This window comes from Meles meles, chromosome 7 (genome assembly GCF_922984935.1).
Source record: "Meles meles chromosome 7, mMelMel3.1 paternal haplotype, whole genome shotgun sequence".
Classification (NCBI taxonomy): Eukaryota; Metazoa; Chordata; class Mammalia; order Carnivora; family Mustelidae; genus Meles; species Meles meles.
Genome location: NC_060072.1, coordinates 51697054 through 51714190, shown reverse-complemented (window position 1 = coordinate 51714190; position 17137 = coordinate 51697054). Strand labels below are relative to the sequence as shown.

General features: G+C 41.1%; 1 protein-coding gene and 1 long non-coding RNA gene across 3 annotated transcripts in view; one reads left to right on the top strand and one right to left on the bottom strand.

Moving 5' to 3' along the window:
* Window positions 1-86: 86 nt before the first annotated feature.
* On the bottom strand, window positions 87-11624 carry LOC123945842. The gene is made up of 3 exons (XR_006819509.1): window positions 11296-11624; window positions 5308-5386; window positions 87-1019 (listed from the first exon to the last, which is right to left on the bottom strand). It is a non-coding gene; the product is annotated as an uncharacterized LOC123945842 (long non-coding RNA).
* Window positions 11625-11794: 170 nt separating this feature from the next.
* MSRB3 (methionine sulfoxide reductase B3) overlaps window positions 11795-17137 on the top strand; it is a 164831-nt gene continuing 159488 nt past the window's right edge. The window contains exon 1 of one of the 2 annotated variants that reach the window (XM_046010781.1): window positions 11795-11998. In XM_046010781.1, coding sequence (XP_045866737.1) covers window positions 11908-11998 — 91 coding nt within the window. In that variant the 5' untranslated portion in view covers window positions 11795-11907. The remainder of the gene's footprint in view (window positions 11999-17137) is intronic. The other variant, XM_046010783.1, reaches the window with a different exon arrangement.

Sequence of the window (17137 nt, the reverse complement as noted above, 5' to 3'; positions counted from 1 at the left end):
TACATAGTTCCACATTTAAATAAAACAACACTTTCAAAATTACAATGTGTCATATCTCAATAATAGTCTAATTATATACAAAATTACCATTTTCATTTTCCATTATGCTTTGATAACATGGAAAAAGTCAAAATCGCTTTTCTTGGTTTTCCTTAAGGGCAGCTGAATATACTTAAAATACTATTTCATTATAAGACAGAGCTTATGATATTTGGAGATTGGTGGGATAAATATTGCCATGTAACTGATAGGTTTAGAGAAGTATGCTATTTTCATTATGTTCAGGAAAAAAAATATGTACTTATAATACAGTAGATCATATTCTAGTATTAGATTAATACAAAAATTCCTGTTTGGCTGGAGTAATTTTTAAAGCTAGATCTTAATGAATTTAGTTACTTCAGTTACCTAAGGGTTATAATCTGATTTTAAATAACCAATTTTCAAAGAATACAATAAAATATTCATAGTGCTAAAACTCTGGGGAGCTTAATTTAATCCCTGATGACTCAGGAGGAAAGTCAGAATCTTGCAGTGCCTCATTTCATAATGAACCTCACTTAATGTAGGGTAAAGTGAAAATTCTAGTTATTTGAATTTTCTATTTGGATTATGAGTAAACATACATATTTTGTAAAGGTCATGAAGCTTTGTTATATATGCTCGCATGTATTTTCCTATAATCCTGTTTACCCCTGTTATGGGCATTACAGAAAAGAGAGTTTGAAACTTACTCTCCTTGATTAGAAAGCAGACATGAAAAATTACTCTGGTTACTCTAAACCTGAATTTCTCAAAAAGGACATGTGAACCACCTCTTCTAGAATCATCTGGGGTACTTGTTAGAAATGCAGATTCCTGACTCCTTCACCAAGCCTGCTGAATCACTGTATCTGGAGAAGATCCCACGATAGTAACAGGCTCTCCAGGTAACTCTGACAAAAGTTTGAGATTCGTTGCCAGATGGCTTATGGATCTGAGCTCTCAACCTCGGGTAGGCAGCACCAAAATCATTCCTCCTGTGGATGTTGATACAGGAAAAAAGTGACAAAGATTGAAATGGGTGTGTTATTTCCCACAGAGTATGAGAACAGGAAATAATATGTTCTGCCGTCAGACCAAAGGAATTTTAGAGGCAAAGCTGGAAATAGTTCAGAGCTTTTTCATTCATATTTACAACATCATTGCTTACTTGAGGTTTATACTTCCTGATGTGTTTTTCTTTATTGATGTGAAGTAACCTAAAGTTACCTAAAGCTGAGCATCATTTGATTCATTTGGAAGATGTTTTTATTATTTAAATGTTTTGCTTTTACTCCACGCACTATAGCAAATGTCTCTTTGGGGTTTCTTTCCCCTGAATATTTTGAGTTTTCAGAGCTTTGGTTTTTATATAATACGTATTTTCATTAATGTAAGCCAATTTTACATGTAGTTCTAGTTGTAATTGTTACTACTGGGAGCAGAATATAGAAGGAACTTTTTTTTAGAGGGAACATTTTCTTTTTTTCATTTTGTGCCACTGTGGGAAGATAAATGGATGATAGTTTTATTTGGTCCACTTGTTTTTCCTATGAGAGTTGAAACATGCACAAATTTACCACCTCCCTCCCTCCCCCTTCAACAGTACCCTTTCCAACCTCCCAACCCCATCTGAAGGTTCAGTCAACAGTGTTTATTAAGCACTCATTACACTATAGGAAGTTGCAAAAGAAGACTCTACTCTCCTTTCCTGTATTCTGTTAGTGCTGAGAATTCAGTCTGTATCCAAGTCTTGCTCCATAGCTCAATATCCACTTTTGCCCAAGGGCAGCTTTCACTAAGCCATAGGTCAATCATGAAGACTGGCCTTAGTTTTTCATCCACCTGTCTTCTCCAAAATGCTCCTCAGCCATGTGTACTGTGGGCTGTTCTTTTTAAAAAATTTTTTAAAGATTTTATTTACTTATTTGATATATACAGAGTGAGAGCACAAACAGGGGGAGCGGCAGGCAGGCAGAGGGAAAAACAATGTGGGACTGGATCCCAGGAGCCGGGGACCATGACCTGAGTTAAAGGCAGACGCTTAACCAACTGAGCCACCCAGGAGCCCCAAGGTCTGTTCTTGAAATACTGTTGATCATCAGTTCTGAATCCTAGTCTGTCCCTCTGTTTACAAGAAGAATGGGTTGAAACCATACTACTTTCTCCTTGCTATCTTGACCTTTTAGCCTCCACAAATGAGACACCAGCACCTGGAGAAGATAATTTCAGACAGAATCACAAAAGTAGGGAAGATACAGGTTAGAGCCCTCCAGCACTACTTTGGGTTTTCAGTTGCATCACCCAGGGGATAAGACCTTAAGGGCTGGAAGCTTTTAGACTGAGAAAGCACCTTCCTGAATGCTCCTGCCTGTTCTGCTTTCAGGTTTGTATTACCACCTCAGAAAGATTTCCTTCTTTGAATCTTTCAACTGTCTCTAATCCTTCACTGAAAGGGACATTCTTGTCTGAGCCCATCTTCCTTTCTGCTGATACCATACACCGTGTAGTCAAGGAAGGCTACGGATTTGGGCTGTGTAGAGAAGAAACTACCTGCCTAGTTTCACATGTGTCTGTGCACGTGTGTGCACGTATGTAGGAGGGGGTGATGGACAAGCTGACTATGGGTCTTCCAACTCTTTTTTTTTTTTATTTTTTAAGATTTTATTTTTTGAGAGGAGAGAGAGAGCAAGAGAGCACAAGCATGAGCAGGAGGGAGGGGCAGAGGCAGAGGGAGAAGCAGGATCCTCCTGAGCTGGGAGCCTGATGTGGGACTCAATCCCAGCTATACACGCTTTCATGTAGATCAGACGGGACCATATAAAACCCATATATTGAGAATAGGATATAGCCACAATATTAGTAAGGTTCATGCCCTGGCGGGAAAATAAATAGGTCTGTGAAGAACTATTAGACGTCTTTATGTCTCTTCAGGAACCACCAAAGAACTGGACTAGATCTTAATGACTTTCTCTCCATTTCTCAGTGGTCACGTTGCACACATTTGTTTCAGAATCTGCCTCAGAGAAATAAGAGGTTGAAGGGAGGAATAAGTTCACCAGTTTTTCTCTAGGGTTGCCAGATTTAGCACATAAAAGTATAGTATGTCCAGTTACACTGAGTTTCAGATAAATTATGAATAATGCTCCATGAAATATTTAGGACATAATAAAAATTATTTGGTGTTTAGAATTTAGATTTATCTGCGTATCCTGAGTTTTATCTGGCAACTCCTGTCATACTGCCACTACTTAGAGTAGGGACCCTACCTCGAATCTGGGTATCTGCACCTGCCTGGGTGGCCTTCCCAACACTACTCTTCTGATTTACCCCCACCGCCTACCACACACTAAGTTTTTTAAAAAGAATTTCATTAAGTTTCTCTTCCACACAAGAAATTATGCTCCAAAGGGATTTTCAGTGTACAATTGTATACTAAATTTGTGTGTATGTTATGCATTTTCTTTGGGGACGTTTTTCTTTTATCAGAATCTCAAAGAGGCATCTTCAAGCTATGTAAAGAACTGTGGCTTATACAAAGAAACAAAAGTGGGTGAATTTAGAAAAATGCACCTTGCTTCAATCCTGACTTTTCCTTTAGACATCAGTAGTTCGAAAGCCCCTCATATCATTCGACTCCCACCAACATCTTGCAGAAGAGGCAGGGCAGATTGCTTCTTAAAAATTATTGCTTACATTTCAAAGGTAAGGTCACTAAATCCCAGACATATGAATTAGAAAGTCATACACAACTATCACTTGGCACAGCCAGAGAATGAATAGAAATCTGTCAACTGCAAGTTTATTTCTCTCTCTACTTATATGGATCACCAACTTAATAAAATCAATTTTGGTACAATACTTTAAGCTATAGCTTGAAAACTGTATATATTTGAACCTCAGAAAGGTTTCTCTATCTCTGAAGAGATGTTCTTGTGCCCTTCCGCCCTTAGCTGTCAGTTACAAACCACAACTCTTGGATGTTTGGCCATTTGACCTATAGGGATGGCTTTGCAATGTGGTCACGTGCCAGAATATACCCATATTCCATTGCTGCTGTTCTCCAATATTTAGAGACTATTAAGGTGTTTCACTGTCAGTCCTTATAGTAATAAAAATCATTAATATTTTATGTTTACTCATTTGAAAACATAAAAGGAATAATAGTGTGGCTATTCATCTATTCTGTTTGGTTCTAAATTTTGTCTTTTTCCACAAATCAAGTGTGTTCTCAAAAAAAATAGAGCTTCATTTGCCTCTCAGGCTTCCATACTTTTCCTCCAACCTCTTTAGTCTCACCGTCTTTTTTTTTTTCCCTTTTTAAAAATCATTTTATCTTATTTTTTTCATCATGATAAGTGCATTCTTTAATCCCCATCCCTTATGTCCCCTATCTCACCCTCCCTCTGTTAACCATCAGTTTGTTCTCTGTTATTTGTTTCTTCATTTGTCTTTTTTTCCTTTGCTCATTTTTTTTGTTTCTTAAATTCCACACATGAGTGAAATCTTATCATATTTGCCTTTCTTTGGCCTATTTCACTTAGCATGATACACTCTAGCCCCATTCATGCCATTGTAAACGGCAAGACAACCAAATAATATTCTATTCTATGCACACACCGTCATCTTTGTGCATTAATGGATATCCGGGCTGCTTCTACAGTTTGGCTATTGTAAATAATGCTGCAATAAGCGGGTGCATGTATCCCTTCAAATTAATGTTTTTGTATTTTGGGGGTAAATATCCAGTAGTGTGGTTCCTGGGTTATAGGATAGTTCTGTTTTTAATTTTTTGAGGAATCTGCATACTGTTTTACACAGTGGTTGCACCAGTTTGCATTCCCAATAGTGCCCTTGCTGCCCCCCCCTTTTTTTTTCAAATCAACCTATGGATGTCTTATGATTTATATATATTTCTATGCTATCTGTAACCCAGTCATCCCTCTATACGTGTGACTTTCATATTTAGTTGTCTAGATAAATATTATCTTATGTGTCTAAAAGCCATTTCAAACTTAATGTGGAAAACTGAGCTGCTAATAAACTATCCCACCACCCACTTTCACGTCATCCCTATCTATCTCATGAAATGGCCATTCTGTAATGCTCAGGGAGGGTGGAAAAGGAAAAGGAGAAAAAGTATAGAGATGTTCTTAACTTTCTTTCAAACCCTACATTTGGTATGTCAGCAAATCTTGGGGGTCCTTCTTTCCAAATACATCTTCAGTTTGATCCCTTTTTGCCATCTCCACTGCTTCCCTACCCCAAGTCACAGTTACCTCTCACCTGGATTACTTCATGAACCTCCTGATTGGTCTCCCCTTCTGTCTCTGCACTCCTTAAAAGAACAGCCAAAGAAAGTTCTCTGTGAAGACATAAATCAGATCATGTTGCTTCTGTGGAAAGCCTATTAGAGCCTCCCATCTCACTACCAAAAAAGCCAAAATCCTTATAAATGACCCATAAGACCCTACATGATTGTCTCTTGGGCCACAACCTTTGATGCTCCCTCCACAGCCCCTTTTCTCCCCATGGCAGCCTCCTGGATAGTCCTCCTTCAGGGCAGGTCTACCTCTGCTTTGGGTGTTTCCTCTTTGCTTGCTGTTCCTCTTCTCTCAAACACCAGCATGGCTTCCTTCTTTTTTGTATGTCTTTAATGTTACTTTACCAACGCTTTTAGCAACCTTCCCTGCCTTATTTCTCTTGTTAGCAGTTATCACTTTAATATACTAAGTATCTTGCCAGTTTACCTTATTGTCTCTCCAGCTCATAGTAAGCATTAAGTAAATATTTGTAGAATGAATGAATGCAAAGATGATTTTCCTGTGTTGAAGATATTTTAAAAATTTCATCACATATTTTGATGGCAAATCTAAAAGTGGTTTTCACAAAGTAGTTTGAGTAATGATAAGTGTAGCCTTCTAATATGATTCCTTTGAGGAAGTGAAGACTTAAAAACATATTTGAAAACATTTACTATTACTAAACCTGGGTGTAAATATAAAAAAGTTTTTGAAGAAAACATGTGTTGAAAGAATTAACTAAATCTCAACAGATTTCCTTAAGAGGTGATTATGAATACAAATGTAGGACTCTGAGCTATGACGAGAAACCATGATTCATTTCAGACAGGAAGTCATATTAGATAAAGCTTAAAGGCAAAGAGTGACTCTGGTGATTGAAAGTTGGTAAGTGATGATAAAAGTTAATAATATTAGTATTATATTGATATTTATTAAGGACTTACCATTAGCTATCATGCGACTAAGTGCTAAGCATCATGAGTGGTAGATATTTTTATTTTTTCATTCTACAGAGAAGAAAGAATATCAAAGCTTGGAGTAGTTAAGTAACTTGCCCATTGTCCCATGAGCTTTAATGGTGGAAGCCAACTTTGAATTTAGATCTGTCTGAGGCCAAAGCCCAGGTCTCTGACCAGTGAGTGGAACTATTTGATTTGGAGATTAACGGCAGTTCGCAGGGTGAAATTTAGGCAGAAGTAAAACTACCACAGAAAATCCTCTAGGGAGGCACCATTTTGGAGAGCAACATGGTATTTCCCAGAAGGCCCAACCCAGCCAGGGTTTCCTGTACCTCTGGATCACAGTGAAGCTGCTTTGGCTGAACAACACATAAAGGATGTAGTTTGTGGTTAGGGACAAATATGTGAAAAATACACACCTTTAAACACTGCATGCACACACTGGGACTAAATGTTCTCCATATAAGAAGCACTGAGAAATGGAGTGAAAGAGTAGAATCAAGTTCACTATCAGAATTTTCCTTACAACTTAAAATGTTCATTTTTTTAAAGATTTATTTATTTTAGAGGGGATGTGTGCATGTGTGGGGGCAGGAGGAGAGGGAGAGAATCTTCAGGCAGACCCCCTACACACACTGAGCAGGGATGGGGGGCATGGGGCTCCATCCCACGACCTGTGAGATCATGACCTGAGCTGAAACCAAGAGTCAGATGCTTAACTGTCTGAACCACCAAGGTGCCTCAAAACGTTCCATCCTACCCCTTCCCCTTCTCTTTCATTTTGTGTATGTAGTTGATGGTGCATGTGCTGCTTTATGTGACACAGTCTTGCTAAGAGTCAAGCAGCTTTGCTGGTCTAGGGAGGATTATTTAAGTCTCTAAAATACTGAAAATCTTATTAAATATCTATTGCTTGTTGTAGCATATCTGTATATCCAAAGCTGGTAGAAACAGGCAGCACATCAATCATAGAAATACATCAGATCTCTCCAGAACTAATCAACAAAAGGGATGGCTTCAACTGTGTAAAATAAAAGAATGCCATTTGAGGTGGAGCAAAATTATTTTGCCATGAAAAGTTGGAAAATGCTCATTTTAATTCAGTCTTCATCTTTGTTTAGGGATCCCACTTCATGACCCGGTATAGAGTTCTTGTCCTTTCAGTACGTCTGATGACTGGGGACTGGAAGGGTGTCATGAAAGTGGAAATTCTTTTTCAGAATCCGGGAGAAAATTTCAGGTGTCTCCCTTAGTCAGCATTGACTCTGTGTCCCTCATGTTGTTGAGAATAGTTCTCCACAACCTTACTCCCACCCCAGCACACCAAGGCAAGGTGCATGCTTCCACCAGTATAAAAGTGTTTTCAGCATGGGCGGGTCACACCATTCTATTTCCCAGGAGAGAAAAGCAGAATCTGGGGAGTCTGGATTGAGTATAGTTTGAAAAGCTTTTTCCTGGAGAGTCTATTACATCCTCCTATGAGGTAATTCCCTTACTCTCTGATCAGTCATTATTGGTTTAAAAAAATGGCGCCTGATAAATACTCATTGAATTTAAGTACTAACTTAGGGTTTCTCACTCTGACTGGGGGATTTTGAGTACTGTCTTGTCCTAACCTGTCCATTCCCCTGTTTGCAGTTGTTGGCGTCCACCCAAGATGGTCCTTGGGGTATGTGGAGTGGAAACTGGGCCAAAGCTTTGTGTAGTGGCTGAGAGGATCTTATTGAAGAGTGAGCACAGTATGTTGGAGAGATTACTGCTTGAAATCCTGTCTTGCTTACAGACTCCTTTTAAAAAAGGCTGCCCCAACCACAACCCCCTAAGAAGTAGCAATGCAGTCTGTTTCTTCAGCGTTGGTGCTGTGTGGTGCAGCATGTTAGCCTTCCATCTGAGTCACAATTGGAGTAGGAGAGGACACCTGACTCAGAGGCAGCCAATCGGTAGGCTGCCCAGTGGCTTCTGAGATTACCTCAAGTAAGAACTTTCCCCCAAAACGACAATGGTGATAGAATCAGACTCTCCCCTCCGGGGCATTTGATTATGAACTATAGACACAGAACTGGCAGGAAGAGGAAACAGTTATAGTTGTGCAACTTGAATTATGGCTGTGTTCTGAAGACGTTTTATGAAGAGTTGGGGCAGTGATATGCTGGGGCTGGCTTTCTCAGGCCCAACAGCTGGTTACATACATCTCTGCCCCCCTCTGCCTCAGGCTAGTAGGAGTATTGACACCACATCAACTGGTTTTTGTTACAATTGAGGTCTCCCTCCTCCTGATCTGGTTGTTAAAAATTTACCAGCACACCACTGGCTAAGGGAAGGGATGGTATATGGGGAGCAGGCAAGCAGTTACCTCTTCTGGGTCCTTTGTCTTAAAAACAAACAATGTTTAAGGTAATATGTTAGCATGACTGGTATTAAGATTATAATAAAAAAAGATGTTAGAGAAAATGTGAAATATATGATTTAAATATCAGTGGTTAAATTACAAAGCTCATAGGAATGTGGTCAGAGGGTAGTACCTTTCCTGTTCCTGGTGCTTATCAAAGGCAAAGCCTCCACATCCCAGGCTCACAAAGGATGACCCGACAAGCCGGTTAAGTCTCTGGTCTTATTTCCACACGTATTCTTTACCCCTATTACCTGAGGTAACTTGAGTGCACACCAGTTACTTAAAACCACAAGAGCCCAGTGACTACAGTTCGGAAAATGGGACAAATTCATACAGCAAAAAGAGTATATAAAATTTTGGAATGAGCTTTGAATTCAAATACTCCTTCACCCCTTCCTGGTACCATAATTTATCTATGCCACGGTCCTCTTAGTTGTAAAATAAGGATAAAGGATAATAAGCTCAGAGATATTTGTAAGGATTAAATGAAGTACCCTGGGTAAAACATCTAGCACAGTGTCTGGCACTTGTTACACACTCAAGTAACTTCAACTCTTTGCTCCTCTCTTTAAAATACATATTGGAGCCTTGAAGACAGTTGAGGGATGGGGCACCTGGGTGGTTGGGTTGGTTGAAGGGCCCACTCTTGGTTTCGGCTGTGGTTGTCATCTCAGGCTCTTGGGGAATGCCCTTGGGCTCCATGCTCAGTGCAGAGTCCACTTGTTCCTCTCCCTCTGCTCGTTCCCCACCTGCCCCTCTCAAATAAATAGATAGAATCTTAAAAATCAAAAACAAAAGCAAAACCAGCTGCTGGTTTTGACAGCAAAATCAGCAGCTGGTTTTGCTGTCAAGTCAGTAGAATTAATATAATCACTTAACTCTCCACTTATATTAATATGAATTAGGTTGTAGGATAATGCCTTGTTTATAATTTTATGTTTTTGCATATAAGGTCAACTTATATGCAACTTATAACAATTTTAAATATTATTATAGTTATTACAGTCCTTTGAAACAAGCTTTTCTCTGCACTTAGCTCAGAGCTGCTGTATAGCAGTCCAAAAATTACTGTGTTCATTTCCTTTTTTTAAAAAAAGATTTTATTTATTTATTTGACAGAGAGAGAGATCACAAGTAGGTAGGGAGACAGGCAGAGAGAGAGGGGGAAGCAGGATACCTGCCGAGCACAGAGCCCGATGTGGGGCTCGATCCCAGGACCCCGACATCATGACCTGCGCCGAAGGCAGAGGCCCAACTCACTGAGCCACCCAGGCGCCCCTCCTTTTGTTTTTAAACAACCTGTTAGACTATGGGCAAAGAACTACGTTAGATGTTGTAAGGGAATTAAGGAAAACAGATGCTTGGGTCCCTGGGTAGCTCAGTCAGTTGAGCGTCCAACTCTTGGTTTCAGCTCAGGTCAGGATCTCAGGGTCCTGGGATAGAGCCCTGCATTGGACTTCATGCTCAGCAGTGAGTCTGCCTGAGGTTGTTTCTCTTTCTCTCCCTTTGTCCCTCCCCCTGACTTGAGTGCGCTCTTTCTCTCAAATAAAAATAAGTCTTAAAGAAAAACAGACACTTATGTAATACCCAGTTAAATATACAAAAAAGAGAAAAGGGAGTGAATATTCAATTGTTTTCCTGAGTATTCCCCTCCCACCGCCCAGCTTCTAGGTACCTAAATTGAATAATACCATGTGTCTTTTAAATCCCTTATTTACTGTATTATAGTTTATTTACCCTTAGCTTACTTAGGTCATCTGCCCTTAGCCTCATTATAACTGCTAGTATATTAAGGATGAAATCTGCCCATTTGCCAGGAGTAATTCATGGGATGTGGCGTTTCTCAGTACCAGATGATTTAAGGGGAGCTAGTTGCAAGTGGAGTGGTTCTTGGCATATGGGCCTTAATAATTTGCTAGAATTAAATTTGTTTTGAAGTTTCTGCTTTTCAAATCAGCATTTTCAGACAAGCAGTGTGATGTACAAATTACTGCACTTTAGTTCACACTAGAATAATCCACACTCTAATAAATCTGTTTGGCATTTACCCCTTAAGAATTTTGCATCAATAAATCATTTTTGTAGCATCTTAAAATGTTCCTAAGTAATCCTATATAACACCTTGCATCTGCAGGGCCTGTCGTGCCAGTGTGAATAAAAATAATAAATTATAGTAATTAAGATATAATTACGTTGTCTTGAAAAGCTAAGGGTCATTTGGACTTGATTACCGGAGGAGTTATCAGTGCCAAAGAAAAGGCAGGGGACCAGTGGCTTGGGCCTGTAATTAAACATCTGGGACTGACAATTTGGCCATCCGAGGTAGCACCTTTTGAATTTGAATATTGAATTTCAATTCAATTTCAATTCAATACTGAATACTGAATATTGAACATTGAATTTCAATACTGCCTTTTAGACAAGCTACAACAAATACAAAAACTAGTGTAAGGGGAAGAAGAGAGGTTGGTGGTAGAAAGGACAACCGGTCTCAACATTTACCTATTATGAAAACTGTTGTCACGAAGCCTGCCTCCACTCCATATAAAGGCTCCCTTGGAATGCAGGAGGGTGCTTTCGCGTCTTATAATGCCTATTTGTTGTGTATCAGATGGCTCACCTGAATGCAGAACTGGCAGTGCCGCTGAGCCTCGCCCTCCCACACTTACAGAAGTACTTGCCAAATCTTTTTATGCTCTCATGACCAAAGCTCTCCAGTGATCTGGGCACAGCGGGAGTCTCCTCAAGCTCCTTAGGCGTCTCCCCTCGCGCCCTCCGTTCGCTGTCTGGTCTCCCCGTGGTGGTTTCTCTCTTCTTTACCCCGCTCAGGGGTCTCAGGTGGGATCTGGGTGGGATGCTATTCTCTGCTCTTGGGCCTCCACCCCGGAGAGGGATGCTCCCTGGCGGAGCGATTCCACCTTTTGCTAGCGCTCGCGTCCGGCAGCGTCGCGGCGGCTGTGGAGGAGGAGGATTTGGAGGAGGAGGGAGTTGGCGGCCGCCGGGGCCGGGCAGCCGGCCGGGGCCGGGCAGCCGGCCCCGTCCGCGGCGGGCGCGCTCCGCGGTCCTCCCTCGCTCTTCTCCCATGCTCATATTTGGACTCGGCTGCCCGTGCCCAGGAATTTCCCGTCATGCCTCCCGCCGCCCCGTCCGTCTCCCGGAGCCTGGGAGGGAGGGAGTGAGGGAGTGAGGGAGGCTCGGACGGCGGCGGCGGCGGCGGCTCCCTGGCCCTTCCATGAGCCCGCGGCGGACCCTCCCGCGCCCCCTCTCGCTCTGCCTCTGCCTCTGCCTGGCCACGGCCGTGGCGCGGGGAGCCGCGCAGTCAGGTAAGTTTGGGCTCCCTCTCTCCCTCGCCTCTCCTCTCCCACCCCAACTCTGCCGAGTTGAGGTGTGACCCAGACCCCGGATCCCTTCCGAGCGCCGGCTGCTCCCCCTTCAGCCTCCTGCGGGACGCCCCCTGTCCTGAGCCGGGGAGGGGCGCTGAAGGGGAGCGCCCCGCGCGGGCTGTGGGGGGGGGGTGCGGATGGAAGGAGGTCAGGCTGGCTTCACTCCCGCCTACGGGAGGCGTCTGGCCGCCTCGCTGACACCTTATCCCGTCCCCGGAGCGAACCTGAGCCGAAGGGACGCTCTGGCCTGACGCGGGCCCCCGGGGAGGGGCTTGGCGGGGCAGCCGCAGGAGACAGGGGAGGGGGGCCGCGCGGGCTTCGGGTAGGCGCGGGACGAGCCGCAGGGGCTCCCACTGAAGTGCCCGCTCGGATAACGGGCCGGGGTGCGTGGGAATGCGCAGGTCAGGCCCGCTCCTCCCGCTGCGCGCAGAGGGGCGTGGGGCGCCGGGCGGAGCTGGGGGCGGCGAGCTGGGGGCACCCAGAGGCGCACGGTCGCCTGCCAGCCGCGTCGCCCGCGCCGGGGGCTCGGGCTCCCTCTCTCCCTGCGGGCCCCGCTGGTATTTAATAGGCCCAAACCGAACAAAACCCCGAGTTTTCCAGGTACCAGTTTTGTTTTGTTTTTGAGCGGAAAAAAGCATCCGAGTGTGTTTTTTAAGTTTTACACTGGACTATTTAAAGTCAAACTCTGTGAACGAAAGGTGCCATTCCTGCCTTCCTTGGTTTAGGACTATGATCTGAAGTCTTACGAGGATGATTTTTAAAGATCGTTTTCTTTAAATCATGTGGAAAATATCAGTGAGGATTTTTTTCCAAGGCTGTAAAAAGGTAATTATTTGAAATTACAAATGTAGAGTTTAAGGTGCACGTGAAACTGCATGAACTTTGATATTTGTGATGAGCGTCTAATCATCGGAGCTTCTCAGTTCTTAGTTTTTGCTGGAACGGGAGAAGAAAAATCGTAATTCCTCAGTTGAGATTAGGGAATTTTAGTTTGTTTTTGTTTTTTTGCCACTAGTAGACTAAACTGTCAACATAAGATATGGCTCGCAATTAGGACTTATGAATTAGTTGGAAGCTGACTCTGTTAAGCATAGATTATATTCAGAACTCTCTGGTCTGTCACTTCATATTCCGTTTGCAGCACTGGCGGCAAAACAGATTTTACAAGATAGTCAGTCTATTAAAAAAATCTTCAGGATTCATGTAACTTATAAAGTTGCCAATTTAGATTAACGGGAGATTTTTAAAATGTTTGACTTTATTAAATGTGTAGCGCATTAATTTAAGTGATGATACCAATTTCATGTTGCTTTTGACTAGAACTGTTTCTCAGAAAGCCTACATTTTATGGATTCATATTTTAGGAATATCTTTAATAATACTTCTTGGGCAATACAGGAAGTTCTAACTACACATTTTATTAGTGGTCTTCTAGAAAATACTGTGCTGCACAATAAAGAGTGGATTATACTGCCAGGGAATATATGTTTTTTGTTGTTGTTTTTTTTTCCCCCTCAGTGATGTGTTGACTTACCTAATACTTGTGGTAAAGCAGCCCTTGAAGACCAAAATCCCCTGTACTGTGGGCCCTTGCCAGTATTTTTGAACACCAAGTTTATATTTGGATCCTTTAAACATTCATTCTTTTAATTTTGGTCCCAGCTGACATATAAGTCTAATTTCTGATGACTTTATTAGGGCCCTATGTGAACATCTGAAATTTTTTTATATTAAAATAAGTAGTTCTCTGCCATATAGAATTTTGTCACAGTGCCTAAATTGCCTATCTGCCAAGGTTGCAAACATACAGCATCATTTATGTTTTGCATCAACTCATAGATATTTAGTTTTTTTTTTTTTTTTTTTTTTTTTTTTTTTTTTTTTTTTTTTTTTAAAGATTTATTTATTTGACAGAGAGAAATCACAAGAGAGGCAGGCAGAGAGAGAGGAAGGGAAGCAGGCTCTCCGCTGAGCAGAGAGCCCGATGTGGGACTCGATCCCAGGACCCCGAGATCATGACCTGAGCTGAAGGCAGCGGCTTAACCCACTGAGCCACCCAGGCGCCCCGATATTTAGTTTTTTTAAGGTGCTTCTTCTAGTTATCCTAACTAGTATATGTGCTGCCGAAGCGAGCACTAGTTATCCTAACTAAAATGTTAACCAATTAGGTCAGAAATCTTTACTACTATTTTGCTAAACTCAAGTAACAAGAATAGTAGTAAAGATCCCAAGAGTAGTTGCATAGATTTTTTCCTACATTTTCTAATACATTTATCCTTTTTAAATTAAAAATAAAATTTCAGCCATTAAAGAGGAACTTTGGGAAATAATGCTTTTTTGGTCTATTATCTGGTCACAGTTCTTTGATTTTACCTTGCCTGTGTTACCAGCTGTTGCCAGCGTTTGGTGGCTCATTGTCATCTCACTTTATTATGGTTGGGGATTTGGTTCAGACGTTTGCTTCCTTCTCTGTAAAGTGATGAAGTTGGACATAGTCTCCATGTCCCTTCGAACTCCAGGATACTGTAATATTGTTTTTGTTTATATAATCCTGCAGAGCTGCCTACGCTACATTGATTCAGACTTCTGATTATCACCTCTGACTTGCTATACATGTTAAACTGGTCTACTTGTGGTCAGATCTGATTGGTGTGGATCCAGCTTGTGGAACATCTTGATATCTGGCACATGCGCACAGACGCACATACGTTGACAGAGTTCCATGATATTAAGCTTCTGCTACTTTCTCTTCCCCTCATCCATAAGCTTGTTATGTCATAGGGTAAATGTCTAACTGCTCTTTGGGGCAGTTAAGCCCAGGCCCTAAGATGGTTTGGTATTCAGTTTTGGAATTTGTGTCTGGGTTAGCAATACCACTGTAGAGCACCCAAACCTTTCTGTGGTTGGGAGGCTGTAGCTAGTTATTTGGGGGCATTCCAGATGAAATGCCCTACATTCCTACAAAATGCCCTATTGATCATACTTGGACTTACCCATCTTGTTTATTCAGAATTAAATTAATTTGGATAGGAGGGTAATCAGATTGCTATTTAATTTTCCAGTTGTTAGCATCTGTGATTGCTATACAGATATCTCAAGGCTTTACTTTGAATATTCCTATATTTTCTCCTTTCTGGGCACAATTCGTTTTTCTTTTAAAAGGCTCAGCAGGGTCCTGGATACTTGTTCACATATTTTCTCTATAGCATACCAAAGTCATCTTTTATGGCTTTTAAGGAAATTCGAAGAAAGAGAAAAGAAATTATAGAAAAAGTAGGCCAGTAATAAATCAACCAATTGACTTTATGGAGGATTTGGTTATTATCTCATTTAAGCTTCTGTTGCAAGTAGTAGAAATGAACTTGAGCTAGTTTTAAGAAAACGAAAGAAAGGAATCCGATGGACGCTAAATGCAGACAGACCATATTAGGGACCAGGGACTGGAAAATGTGGAACTTTCCCTGTCTGTACTCTCTACCTTTCTTTGCTTCATTGTTCTTTCTTTGCTGACCATTTTTTCCCCCTGCTTTCCTGTATTCATGGTTGAATTGGACTCCTCAGCAGCTCCTGAGTATTTATGTGTCCCTCAGTTTGCAGAGAAAGACTAAATCATTGAGGCTTGGTTCTGAATTCCTGAGAGAAAGAACCTGATAGACACAGTTTGGATCTTGATACAGATTTTCCTTAAGGTTCTCCTAATGCTGGAGTTCTTTGTAGTAGGTACTGCAGACATTTATGTGATTTGATTTTGCATTTTTACATTTTGTATTATGGGGTTCTTTGTCCTTAAAGGGTATAATTTTCTCTTGATTGCCTTGTGTATTGGAAAGACCTTGCCACTTTCAAGGATATGAGAGCAGTTCATTCATACTGAAGCAGGAATGCTGAAATGCCCAAGAGGAAGCTTTGGGGAGTGAATGGAGGGTAGCCCCGCATTTAAGAGTCACAAAACAGTCTGGGATTCACCTGACTTGTGAAAATCCTGTTTCATAAGAGCTGATCGACCCTGCAGATAATTGTCTGCATATTTTCAGGAATTCACTTAATTAAAATGCTGGGCTCAAATAGCTCTTAAGGGTAAATTCATTAAAACTATTCAAGTGATAATTAGAGACATTCAAAATAGTAATAGTTTAGGGAGTTCCTTAGTTATTTTCCTGTTCCTCACCCATGTCTAGCATTTTCCATCTCTCCCTCTCTTTAAGACTGCTTCTGCTGCTTGGCTTGTTTTTCTCTTCTGACCTGTCTTTCAGGCCTTGATCTCACGGTTCTTTGCGAAGCTTTCTTCACCTCTTAGAATTTGTCATTTCCTTGTTGTTTCCAAGACATTTTGTACCTTGATTGAAGCATTATTTTACCATCTTGCTTTATCAAGTCCATATGTACTCATCTTCTTCACTAGACTATAAGTTCTATTAGACCAATGAATCACCTAGAAGAATTTGGATAAGCTGTTAGCAACCCATCATCCCAAGCATAATGATTCCAGCTTTTTCAAACGTTCTGAAGCTTGTATGGCATCCTGCTTGTCACTGCCTTCTTCAGACATTGGAGCTCAATCATATTGCTCTTCTTTCTCATTCCTTGTCTGTTTTTTAAATGTTACAGGCTTTTCCATGAATATTCTAATTTCCTGTGTGATGATCAGATATATAGAACAATAGGATCATTCCCTACAAACTGAGATGGGTGGGGAAGGCTACAGATATGGAAGGAAATCGACTTGTGTTAAGCACCCAATATATACCAGATTAGATAGAGAGGACAGGTACAGAAAAACATGGGAGCTATATGAAGGGGAATAGTGGGAAGATAAAGTATAAAAATTGAAAATTAGGTTTGTCCTAGATTTTTATATTAATGCTTTTTAAATATTTATATTTTTATATTAATACTAGAATTTTATATTAATACTTTTAATACTAGCCTAGAAAATTTGGACTGGGTTAGCAAGCTAAGTCCTCAAAATCAGAGTTGGATTATAAAATATATTATCTAATAATTCAGAGGATGAATTGAATCAGGAAAGAAACCATTGGATTAATAAAGAAAGGTTATAGAAGATTTTCATATGGAGTA